The sequence below is a fragment of the Colias croceus genome, chromosome 8 (assembly GCF_905220415.1).
Source record: "Colias croceus chromosome 8, ilColCroc2.1".
NCBI lineage: Eukaryota > Metazoa > Arthropoda > Insecta > Lepidoptera > Pieridae > Colias > Colias croceus.
The window spans coordinates 7,777,537-7,790,595 of NC_059544.1; the positions used below are offsets into that span (position 1 = coordinate 7,777,537).

Sequence of the window (13,059 nt, forward strand, 5' to 3'; positions counted from 1 at the left end):
AAAAATTTTTGATTTGATGGTTCTCAAATATTTATTACTAACTGAATTTTTTTTGTTCAATCTCAAGATAATTACCTAAATTATTCGAAAAAATATTTGTCCTACAAAATCTATGGTTGGTTCAAAGAGTCCCCCTTTCCAAAGTGTATCGATAACGAGGTCATCATAAATGATTACTAACAAGCTGATTTTTTTGTTTTCACTTAATTAATGTTTATATAATTCAACAGACAAATTGTCCTACAAATTGCGTAATAAATATTTGAGAACCATCAAATCAAAAAAAATTTATCCTTGTTATCTCTGTTAGCTACCACAATCGAGAGTTTCGTACACGAAATTATTCGATGTCTCATCAAAATAAAGCTACAAACGGAAAATCAGCTTGATAGTAGTCACTTGCAAAAATGGGCGATGTATCCTGAACTAATAAAAACTGAATTTTGATATTGGAAAAAGTATAGATACTATTTATTCAGATCCATACCATACAAGATTACAAATCCTCAAGCCGCGTCGCGTTATGTTATGAAAAAATAAAATTTTACAATGAATATAATAGACACATAGATATATCAAAGAAATATACAATAGGTAATATTAAATATTAAATTTTAGAAAAAGATAGTTTAAACCTAAACTACGAGCAATAGTTAATAAATTTTATTATTGCTCGTAGTTTAGGGTAATATTTAGATAAAATGGGCTTTATTTAAAATTTTCTTTACATTTTAATTTATAGTACATCAAAGATACATGATCAATGTCGGGGATGAGGAGATAGAGGAACCTGCACCATAAATGCCATTGTAACATACACATTAACAAGAAATGAGATAATTTTGTTTGCAATTTCAACATTTATCGCTCCAACTTCAATGCGGGCTTAGCTTGTAAAATTTATGTCGAGTTCGTACTATAAGTACGACTTTAGGAATTAAGTGATAATTGTTAGAGTGTAGCTTAAACTTGCGGTTTTGCTTTAGTGGTATGTTTGTAAATAGTAGCTTGTATAGTATTCGCACAGGTCTCATATGCATACCAAATTTCAATCACATACTAACTATTTAGTTTAAAAACACGTAGGGTATAATTATAAAATGGAAATAATATATATTTTACATTTTCATCGGTTATAATAAAAATTAGTTCTTATTTTTCCTGTAGCATTAATAATTTAATTAAAAAAAGACATGAAATATAAACTCACCTTGAACAAAACACCACTAATCAGAGAATATTTATTAAATCGCGTTCAAAGGGCCTTCCATAATCCAATTATACTAATTGTCCTTTGATAATATCACACTGTAGCATTGATTTCATACCGATGATTGCGGGATCAAGTACCACTTCAATGATCATGGAAAATAAAATAATTAGGAACGCTTGCAAATAAAAATATAAAAAGTGTTATCAATTTTTACTAACGTGCAAATGCATAGAAATTTCATGACATATTCAAGGTGGTAAACGTTAAAAATGTAATGACGATTCGAAATTCCAAAAGTAGTCTAATTGAATAAATAAATGTTTGAGGTTGAGTTTGAATCAAAACACCCCACATACTATATCGTCTTTTATAACTAAAATACATAAATCTCTCAAGGTGGTATCGAGATGGTTCAACATATCCCATGGAGGCGAGTGTAGTCAACGGCAGGACGAGGTCAGAGGCGTCTGTGTCGACGCTGACTCTGGCTCCAAATCGCGAAGACGATGGAGCCACTTTCCGCTGCGTGGTGTGGAACCGAGCTATGCCTGAAGGACAGAAGATGGACGCTACTGTGGAGTTGAGTGTCAATTGTAAGTATTGACTATGATTATAATGCTTATAAAGAGATTCGATGTGTAGTATCTATAAGTAGCGTGTTCGGTCCAGCCTTTCAGGAAAAGAAAGAAGAAAAGAGTGTATTTGTTATTATAAGGCCGGTAAAACTACCGTAACATCAGTGTTACTAGTTTTTTTTTTTTTTTTTGTAAAGGCCCTTACACTTGCTCTGCCATACAAAGTAATATTTATAGGGTTTAATTTAACGTCAATATACCTTCGTTTGAATTTTACTAAGTTTAACTAAAAATGTTGTTACAGAAAGACTGACGACTGTTTCTATAAAAAAATGCACATAGTATGTGTAGGGTAATTAAGATAACATTACCTTATAAGCCGGTAATTATGTTGCTTATGTCGTTACTGAACAAAAACGGCCTTTTCCTTATAAGTACTTTCTATTTTGACAAGGACAACAAGAGATCAAATCAAATATTCGATAAGCTTCGTTAAGCTATACGGAGTTTTTTAGTACAGAAACCGGGCAAATATTGATATTGTATCGTAAAAATATTGTTTACTAGCGGTCCGCCCCGGCTTCGCCCGTGATACATATTTACCATAAGAATTAAGAACCATCCTCGTACTTCAAGGAATATAATAAAAAAAAATGTATGCGTGTACTAGTGTACACACGTAAGAAGTGAAACTTCTTTATGGCCTTATTTTTCAAAAAATAATTTACTATATGCAACTTTACAGAAATACGTCGAATCACGCGTGGTAGGGATAAGAAAAAGATGGCGCGTAACAGAAAAATGTCACGCGTAACGAAAAAATGTTACACAAATTTTTTTCCAACCCCGATAAAGAAGTTTCACTTCAAAAAGAATTATCGAAATCGGTCCACCCGTTCTCGAGTTATGCGCTTACCAACACATTTTGCGATTCATTTTTATATATAAGATTTAGAATGTAGATAGAAGACGGCTAAGTGGCTAATAATGTAGTCATAACATTGCATCCGCATTACGTGTCGTATGTAGTAAAATTATACGTGCTTATTGCTATTGGCATTATGAAAATAAACAAATCTGCATTCATAATGAAATGTTTATAAATCCATACTAATATTATAAATGCGAAAGTAACTCTGTCTGTCTGTCTGTTACTCAATCACGCCTAAACTACTGAACCAATTTTCATGAAATTTAGTATGGAGATATTTTGATACCCGAGAAAGGACATAGGCTTCTTTTTATCCCGGGAAAATGACGCAATCCCGGAAATCCCACGGGAACGGGAACTATGCGGGTTTTTCTTTGACTGCGCGGGCGAAGCCGCGGGCGGAAACCTAGTAAAAAATAAAAACAAAGTACCTAATGATAGGAAATTATTTAAAGGAATGAAGGTTCGTTGTGTTGAACATACGAATTTATTATTTGTATCATTTTTTATATATACAGATCTAATACACAATTCTTTATTCTAATACCTATAGAATATTATTACATATATAGAATATCTCATATTAGTTTCAACGTATCATTATTATATGATATTATACAATCGTTTTACATAAACTAAATATTTTGGTAGCTTTGACATCAAGCGGTTAACACCTAATTACGTAGCTTTATTCAGTGTTATTTTGCCTTAATTGCGATCTTGAATAACTCAACATGACAATTATATCAATATGTATAATCCAATGCTCAATACGAAATTAACTCGTAAACGTGAGCAATGTGAGGAATGGTTTAGTTTAATCGAGTAAAATACAACATTATTGTAAACTAGCTTCCGCCCGCGACTCCGTCCGCGCGGATGTCGGTCTTTGCGTGGATGGTTTATTTCTCCATTTTGAGTAACTCGGACAATGACATCTTATAAATATCTATTGGACCCAAATACGGCTAGGTCTATAATAATACGCAACGTGTGTTCGCGGTACCTACCTACTACAAAACAACGTCTATGGATAACTGAAAAATTGAGATTAATTTTTTTTCTACGTATTTTTCCAGGATAAAAAGTATCCTATTTTACGCCCAGGATAATAAGGTATAATTATACCAAGTTTCATCGAAATCGAACCGGTAGTTTTCACGTGATGTCTTCACATACAGACAGACAGACAGACAGACAGACAGACAGACAGACAAAAATTTTTTTAATCACATATTTGGGTTTGGTATCGATCCAGTAACACTACTATCCCCTGCTAGTTATTTTTTCAATATTTTCAATGTACAGAATTGACCCTTCTACAGATTTATTATATGTATAGATTTAACGGTAACAATGCTCTGTGTAATACAATGAAATCAGCCTGTTACCGGTATTACGCCTTTCTTTATGGATATTCGTATATATTATTCGATATATAACAAAGCCAACGTAATTGATGCAAAATCATGTAATGAATATATTCAGGTATTGAAGTATATTAATAAACATTTTCTTTGTAAATATCTGATTCTCATAAATTTAAACCGTGCCGTCTAAATGCGAAATTAAAGAAAGTTTTGTATGTAAACCAGTCAACTTATAGTAAATATATATAGCGTAAGAAAGTTTTCCTGTGTGATTTAACTACACATAATACCGGAAAATAGCCAAGTGCACAAGTAGTTCGGACTTATGCGCTGGGTTAGTAGCTTGCCATTTGCCAACCAGGATGTCATAAATATTTAAGGGATATTTATGTCACATAAGGAAACGAGCATAAGACAACGAATAAATGCTACCTAAGTATTCGCAACAATTAGTTGAGGACTTGCCAACTTTAAATGGAACGGAGATAGATCGTAGAGTAGGTTTTACTAATAAGGATACCGTAGACGCTCCGTTCCTTGAAGTACGAGAGCTTTCTTACTCATAATTTATTAGGATTAATTAAATTTTTCCAATAACTCGGCGCGTACCGAAGAGTTTAATTTAAGCAATTTATGTTTAAGTAAGGTGACCTCTGTAAGTTTTTGAAAAATAAAAATCATCTAAATTCACATTTCTACTTAATATTTTCCAAAAAGGCATTCAGTTTTGTTTCATTGTTTGAACCGGTCATCAACAAGCATAAATACAATATGTATAACATTATCAAAATACCATTATTAACTTAATGTAGCAACCAGTATTGTTTAGATAATGTTTCCACATTAAGTAGAACACACATGGCAGTCACAGAAACATTGTCCTATATTCTATTACATTTTTTTGTGAAAATATACACTTATATCCCTAAGGCAATGCTTGTGAATTTCTGAACACGTGGAGTTATAAATAAATGATCTTTCAGTATAATAATAAGACTCAAAATCAATCACACTCAGAATGTTCTGCCTCAACATTCATGTGTAAAGCAGACATAAAAAGAAAAAAATGGGATCTTTACATACCACAAATTCTTTCATTCCCATATTCTGAGCATGAAATAATATCTACGACTATAACGAACATGAATGTATAAAGGAAAACGTTAAGCGGTACACACTTCGTGGTACGAGTACCTAAACGAGCATGCCAAAAGATTTTCGGTATCGAATGATGTGGAAAGAACCGCTATGTGCATCGCTTTACACATCTGCACAATTTAGAACGCTTAAAGTGAATTATTTTACCGCACGGTCTTTTAAAATTCTATTGTGCATTTCCATACTAACATGTAAGCATAGCTTCACAGGGTACGCTCCTTTACCGAAGTGATGTGATGTGTGACGCATTGTTGTATGTTGTTCTGAAAAATCATTTGCAAAAGCTACGTATGAAATTGAATATAAGAGGTTTTTAGATTCGTGTTTTCATCCTTTAATGTTTTTTGAGTATCGCTGAAAGCATCGACTATTTTATACCTAGCTACAGATTATGAAGTGGAAGGAAAATAAGCTTTCGCTGTAAGATAATAATTAAGGTCCAAGAGTACGTACTTCGTAAACTATAAATAGGTAATGACTCTTCCCTTCTGGGAGTTTTTATAAATTATAGATTAAAGCAGTCAATTAGTAAAACTGAGTATTAATGTAAAAAAGTTAAATGTTAATTATTTAAAATGAGCGTAACCGAGATTCTCAAAGCCACATAAACAAGTTTAAAATGAGTCGTAGTGGATCCATGTTTTACATAAGATCTTCAAAATAGCAATAGCGTACATAAGCAGATTGTTATACAGAGAAACACATCGAATTATCGTATCATGATCTATTTTCGTCTACTATGTCCAATCTGGATGGACCACTTGAAATCTATAGTGCTTACAAAGCTAGCCATAGCTTATATAAATCCAAATCATCAAATAATTTTTATCATATCAAAGCATGAAATAGTCCCAATATCCATGAAATGAAGTTCAGACTTCAGTTATTAGTTGTAAATTGTAATGCCAACGCATGTATGTAATTACACGCGTTCATTACTCTATTTAATACTATGCTAATCAGCTATCGATATCTGAATATTATCTCAATAATGCAGAGTAATAATGTTAATTGGTTAATTTGCTTAGCTTAATATATTTTGTGCCATCTGAGTTCTAGTTTCCCTTTAATTGTTAGTATATTATGTTTGTGTCGGCAATAATCATGTTTTATTTTTTGTTTCAACTTTCGATTGTTGAAACGAATGATGCTGTTTTTAAATATTTTTTGATATATCAATTGTAATTTTGTCTGTGATTCGTAATTTTTTTAATTCCTTTGAATCCTTTGACTCGGCATGGAAAATAATTATATGAGCAAATGCGAGGTTGTACAGTTTCTTATTGATGTTGATTTAATGCAATTAAATAAGATGTACCTATGTATTAAGATATGAGAGTATTTCGAATATTATATTTATACAAAAAATATTAATATTTTTTTTATATTCATCGCATTATTACTCACGTACGTACATATTTATAATTATAACGCACTCGAATCATCGGAATCATATTGTAAATATGGACATATATCAATGTAAAACATAATTGTGGCAGGATAACTAATTAATTATTACATGCGGACTAATTCTACCAGTAAATAGCTCCTAATAAACAATATTTGTTTAATATTCATTTTATTCAAACAAATTGTGAGAATACGTATACCGTATCGCAATATGCACCGGATCAATAGTTATCAATGAAATGTTACGCTACATTTAGTTCCTGAGTTATAAATTATTCCACTGAATTTTTAACAAGGCCTTTATTTTCATTCGTTAAAATGGTATGTATACTGGTATATACCCTTAAGCTGTTTTTCCTTGATTTCCACTCGTTTCAGCTTCATAAGTGAATGAAACGTAAAAAAAAGTTTAGTGTATTTTTCATAACATAATGAAAGCGGTACATGTTCCGAGGTAGGTATTATACTACATATAATATTCCACTCAAATAATACAGTCATTACGGCAATGTCCCAAGCGTGGGATCCAAGCGCTTCAAATAACCCTTTATTTTATTATTGGATGGACAACGTCAGCCTTTGTTGCAAATTGCAACGTTACGTTACATGTTAATGTTTGTGCTTTAACACGGTTTGCTTTCTGAGATGACAATCATTATTTCGCATTCACTTGCGGACGTCCTGAATTCTAAATTAGCGCGCGTTTTATACTGTGTGACGACTGAAAGGAGATGTTTTGTATGTCTCAGTCGTTTTCCGCTAGAAAAGCAAATATAAGCGTTTAAAGTAGGCAGACTCCTTAAGCGGGGCCGGGAGCAATTAAACCAGGCCGCGTCTTGACTCTGGCTTAGGAATAAGTTACATAATCATACGTTACTTTATAAATACTATCTTTTAAGTTTTAATGAAATGTATGCGAGCAACACAAATTCTATCAGCAATAAATGTTATACTCAAAACTTATGTGCAAGGCTTTGTGTAATGCGTTGCCTTTTGATATTCTTTATAAAGTATTTTCTCTTTATAGCACGCATGTATTATGAAATTGTAACATGAAAGATCGTACTCGTACTATACGAGATCAAACATATAACTTTTTAAAATATGCCCAAGTAATATGGAGTAGGTCGTATTTTCGTAATAACTTTCGAGATTTTTTCTTTTGAAGTACCTACCTGACCGTTTGAAACGTTGCAACTTTCAGCAATTATCACGGTTCCGGATTTGAATCTTATTTTTTAATCTAAAAGAATATTCGTTGAAAACTTTCAAAAATGTTTCTTGAGTTTATAGTCGCTTCAGTAAGGAAAAAATACGTGTATTTTTTGATGAAAAAGGAAAGACCCAAGGTCGACTATTAAAAATGTGTCATCTACTTTGAGACCCTATCGGCTGTCACTATATCACACCCCAAAGTTTACGCATTTTACTTTTCCTTAAACATGATCTTGTTTCAATATCACATTAAATACCTACATTTGGTTATATCATCGAATTTTATTTTAACTTTACATTATAAGAAGGTTAGAAAAGCAATTTAATTTCTGAAACTATGTCGTTTTATCAATCCATGGTTTACATGTTATAATGAGCCAATTAAAGAATGGTTACATATGTTCCTTGTCATAATTAAAATGAGCGCTGTGTCCACAAATTTAAATATAAATGAGAGTAATAAAAATAACACCTTAAATGTAAAAAGGTTTACCACCTTTCAATTGCAATCATGTTTTTTTATGAGCAGATGCATAATGATTTCAAGTTTATTACAATACCAGTATATGACGTCCCCTCAACTTATTTAAAAGAACCTACCTAGAATAAATGACCTCCATCTTATATGATAAACCTTATATATTACATCTAGATCTAATTACTTGTTATCCGAGCCTTGATTTGCACTTTTATTATAATTAAATGTCGCACAAAGACAAAGTTTTGTACTTTAGGTATTGATATTAGATAGAGCTTGAAACTTCGATTAATGAAATTAGCATGTGGAAACGTACATTTTAAAGCAATACAAAGCTATATATAAAACGTTTATTTAATCTCTCCTTACCCAGTAATATAAATATTTATCATTTACATAATACCTTCCTGTCAGTTTACTTGAAATGCCTGCCAGATGCCAGCATTTTTAATTTCGTGACCTAAATGAAAAGCATGTGCCTTGCGCGATCTACGTTCTAATTTGAACGTATTCGGTAAACATGCGTTACTGATCTGCTCACAAGTAGAACAGACTTACATCCGCTTCCTATAAACTGCAGTGTTTTATTAAACATTACATGCGTCTGCTTGTTATTGATATCAAATACATAGTTGCTCTTTCTTGTAAACATTTAATCGAGCTTTCGATACGGTATTGATCTTTGATTTGAGATGGTAAAGCTTTGTTTGCTTTAGTTGGGAATTTTTAACAGATGTTACACTCTTTATTTATTTTGTGTAAACATTGATGCATATGTATACTCTTAATTAAAACGAAACCATAAGTTACCGTAGAATTAATCAAACCGAGTCAACATTGCACAGTTATTTAGATCTAGAAATTCTAAAATCCAGTTTTGTTGCAGATTTTCCACGAATCGAGATTGGTCCGGAAAATCCGCTGCACGTTGAAATTGACGGCACGGCTACAATGGAGTGTAAAGTTGATGCTAAACCTAAGGTGAACAGCGTACGATGGACTAGAAATGGCAAATATATTTCAAATTCTTTCATTCACACTATTCAAGGGGTGACAGTGCAGGACGCGGGCAAGTATACTTGCAGCGCCGATAATGGCCTCGACCATCCTGGGGAAAAGGACATTTATTTAGACGTATTATATCCGCCCAGCGTCACAGTTGACTCTAAAACGTACGAAGCGGAAGAAGGTGGTACCGTTGAAATACGTTGTGAAGTATCTGCCAACCCTGAACCTATATCGATCGAATGGTCAAAGGAAGGAAAAAATGACTTTCGCCAAAAAGGCAATACTTTAGTATTATCCAGAGTAGACGCTGAAATGGCGGGTACCTATGTCTGCAAAGCCGTGAATGTGATAACGTCGTCTACGGGCAATCGGATGGAGAGAGCGAGCAGCGCTTCTGTGGCAGTGTTGGTGCGGCACAAGCCCGGCCGGGCCTTCATCAGCCCCGACCGACCTGTCGCTCAGGAAGGCGCGGGAGTTACTCTCACGTGTAGCGCCAAACCGCCGGGCTGGCCGGCGCCTCAGTACAGATGGTTTAGAGACATCGACGTTGGAGATGTTAAACCGAATGTTCTAGCGACAGGCAACAAATACACAATTCCCAGCGCTCATCTCGGCAGTGAAGGCGTCTACCACTGCCAGGCCACTAACGAACTCGGCCACGGTGACATAGCCTCTGTTAATCTTGAAGTCTATCAACCTCCCCGGTTTCAATCGAAACTTCAGCCGCACATGATAAAGAATTCAGGCGAAAGGAACTTTTCATTGACTTGTGTTGCGTTGGGAAAACCGTTGCCACATGTTAAATGGTACAAGGACAATTCTGAAATTAAGGCTGATGCTAATTTATATGAAGTCAAAACTGAAATAAACGAAAGTGGAAACGCCGTATTCAATATACAGAGTATGTTAAAATTCCGGGGTCGAGCGAGACCAAACAGCGATGACTTACTCCCCGACGATAGAGGAGTCTATTCCTGCTCCTTTGAAAATGAAGTGAAGAAAGTAGAATCAACAATGCAACTTCGAATTGAACGTGAGTATAATAAAATTATTCATACGTAGCATTATATCTTATTGTTTCGCGATCTCATCTGCACAAAGTTATTGCTTCAAAAGCAATTTTAAATAAAATAAATGTTAAATAAACAATGTTGTATTGTAAGACCACAAAGCATTTTTAAAATAAATATTTTAATAGGATCTCAAAAGTAAAAGCGTAGAAAATCAGTGCGACTACAGTTTAATGAAACAATTTCTCTTTCAATGTTTTCATTGTTCACGGTGACGTCGCTATGGTTATTAATAAAAATTCTTATTTCCAGACGAGCCAATATCGATCCGACAACAAAACAAAGTAGCTTACGATGTCATGGAAAACGCGGAAATATCGTGTAGAGTCCAAGCTTACCCGAAGCCGGAATTTCAGTGGTTTTACGGCACTAATACCGCGCCGTTGCAAATGTCCTCCGACGGCCACTACGAAATAACCACAACGACTGATAACAACGACTCCTATTTAAGCATTCTGCTCATACGCAACGTGAAGGCGCAGGATTACGGTGATTATTACTGTAAAGTGAAGAATTCGTTGGGCAGCATTCGTCCGCAGATTAGGTTGCAACCGAAAGGCGCCCCGGAATCGCCGCGCACTTTATCTAGTCAAAAAGTAGGGCCTACTTTTGTGACTTTGAAATGGGAGGCGGGTTTCGACGGGGGTTTGTCGAACACCAAGTATTTCGTTTGGTATCGGAGGGCGAAGAACCCGGCGGGCGGGGAGCACTGCGCTTCGGACAAGCCCGATGAGTTCGACTGGAGGGAGTACGACTGCCGCCGCTCCAACCCTTGCAACGTCACACGGCTCGATCAACATAACACTTATCATTTTAAGGTAATCAATTTTTATTATTTGTAGTTTTGCCCATACGTTCTTTGCCTGTGGTGTACAGTAGAATATTTATGAAGTTACTATATTTTTGTATTAAATGGTTGTCAGATATAACGTATTGTTTCGAAGTAGTCGACTGTTTGTGGTAAACATTTAATCTCAGGTTACTTGAGAATTAAATAATAGCCTGTTAAACTTGTTGGGTGTAGGATGTTGTTGATTAAATGTTTATAATTTACTTGTATAACCTTAAAAAATAGGAATGGTGACATGGCCGGCTAGATTTGTTTTGCAACGTAGTTTATATATAACATGGTTTGGATGAACTAATTATACTAACCATTAGATAAATTTAATTAAAGGGCTATTTAAAATAATCTTATTTATTTTAAATCTAAAATACATTAAAAAGACCGCTTCGAATGTAGCAAGAAAAGGAAGAAAAAGTTCTGTTTTCTGAACCGGAACGAGTCAGTTTGAAAAGTTAACGGTGACAAAAAGTTGAAAACAAAACGGAAATTTAAAAAATGCGTCATGCTTCAAAATTGTTTTTCTTTTCCTTCTACATGTAGGTCATCGTTTACAACTAAGATTATTTTAAAAGTCCTAACTGCGAAAAGAATGCTATAGAGATCTTATAGAGATTATCAATAAAATAACAAGATATTATTTAATGTCAATAATGTGACGTTATTTTATTGATAATGTCCATTCTTGGGATGAACGTGTAGACATTTGCTAATAAGTTTGTTTCATTGTTATTGCTACCGACAGCATCTGACATTTGCATTCAAGGTAAATCGGTTTCAGCTGCTAACATTATGTTTCTCAGTATACATGCGTTTGCTTTAATCATTTTGCTATGCTTTCAACTGCGCCTTTACCTGCCAAGTGGACGCAGTGTTATTATGTGCCTTATTTCTTTAACCATTAGATAGAAATACAAAAAAATACAATATACATTATTGCTATTGATATGGTTATTGTTGTGCGATAACATTTCTAGTACAGGGTAAATTCTAAATGGGTACCAAATTTTACCTTATTACGCATTTCAAATATATTTCATTCTGAATTGGTATTTAAAAGATTATTCTACAAATTTATCACTGACTTATAAAAGGCTTATATAAAGGTCGTATAATATAATAATGAGTATCTTTTTCAGTCGTAAGGATATTTTATAACAATGGAGTTGCCATGGACGCTACAAATCCTATAAAAATCAATACAGAAACAACTTCAGTACTGAATATTATTTATAATTAGACTTCATTTAATATTACACGCGGTTAATTTGTGCTATTATATAGATTATTGCATAACTAATTTCGCGTGTATAGTAATATGTACCTAGTGTTTGTAAAACCGTTTGAATCGATAAAATACAAATGGATTATTTGTATTTAATTCACTATTCATTCATTGTTTCAATATGCATACAAATTTCACCACATATTTAGATTTTACTCTGTATACTTAAAACCGACAGCACTTCATAGCCGCTTTTAAGACATACCACAAATGCACCTACGTTAAATGTAAGGACATTATCACTTCGATTTTGCTTCAGGTAAAAGCGGTGAATACTAAGGGACAGAGTAACTACTCTAATGAGATCACAGTCACCACGAAGGTGGACAAAATCCCACCGCCAGAGCAAGTGACTTTCGACCCTAGTACGAGGTCGGTAGGGTTCAGTGTTGGACCAACGTGTCTCCCGCTCGTGGGGGTGATCGAAGGATTAGGAGCTGTTGGCGGTTGGCAGGTAAGATATTCTCCTTTTCAGGTTTATACTATTGGTACTTAATAAGTA

General features: G+C 34.0%; 1 protein-coding gene across 1 annotated transcript in view; it reads left to right on the forward strand.

Moving 5' to 3' along the window:
* Nucleotides 1-13,059, forward strand: part of LOC123693866 (Down syndrome cell adhesion molecule homolog) — a 59,719-nt gene that overhangs the window by 32,335 nt on the left and 14,325 nt on the right. Inside the window, exons 4-7 of the mRNA XM_045639125.1 lie at nucleotides 1,610-1,806; nucleotides 9,237-10,391; nucleotides 10,681-11,246; nucleotides 12,817-13,011. Coding sequence (XP_045495081.1) covers nucleotides 1,610-1,806; nucleotides 9,237-10,391; nucleotides 10,681-11,246; nucleotides 12,817-13,011 — 2,113 coding nt within the window. The remainder of the gene's footprint in view (nucleotides 1-1,609; nucleotides 1,807-9,236; nucleotides 10,392-10,680; nucleotides 11,247-12,816; nucleotides 13,012-13,059) is intronic.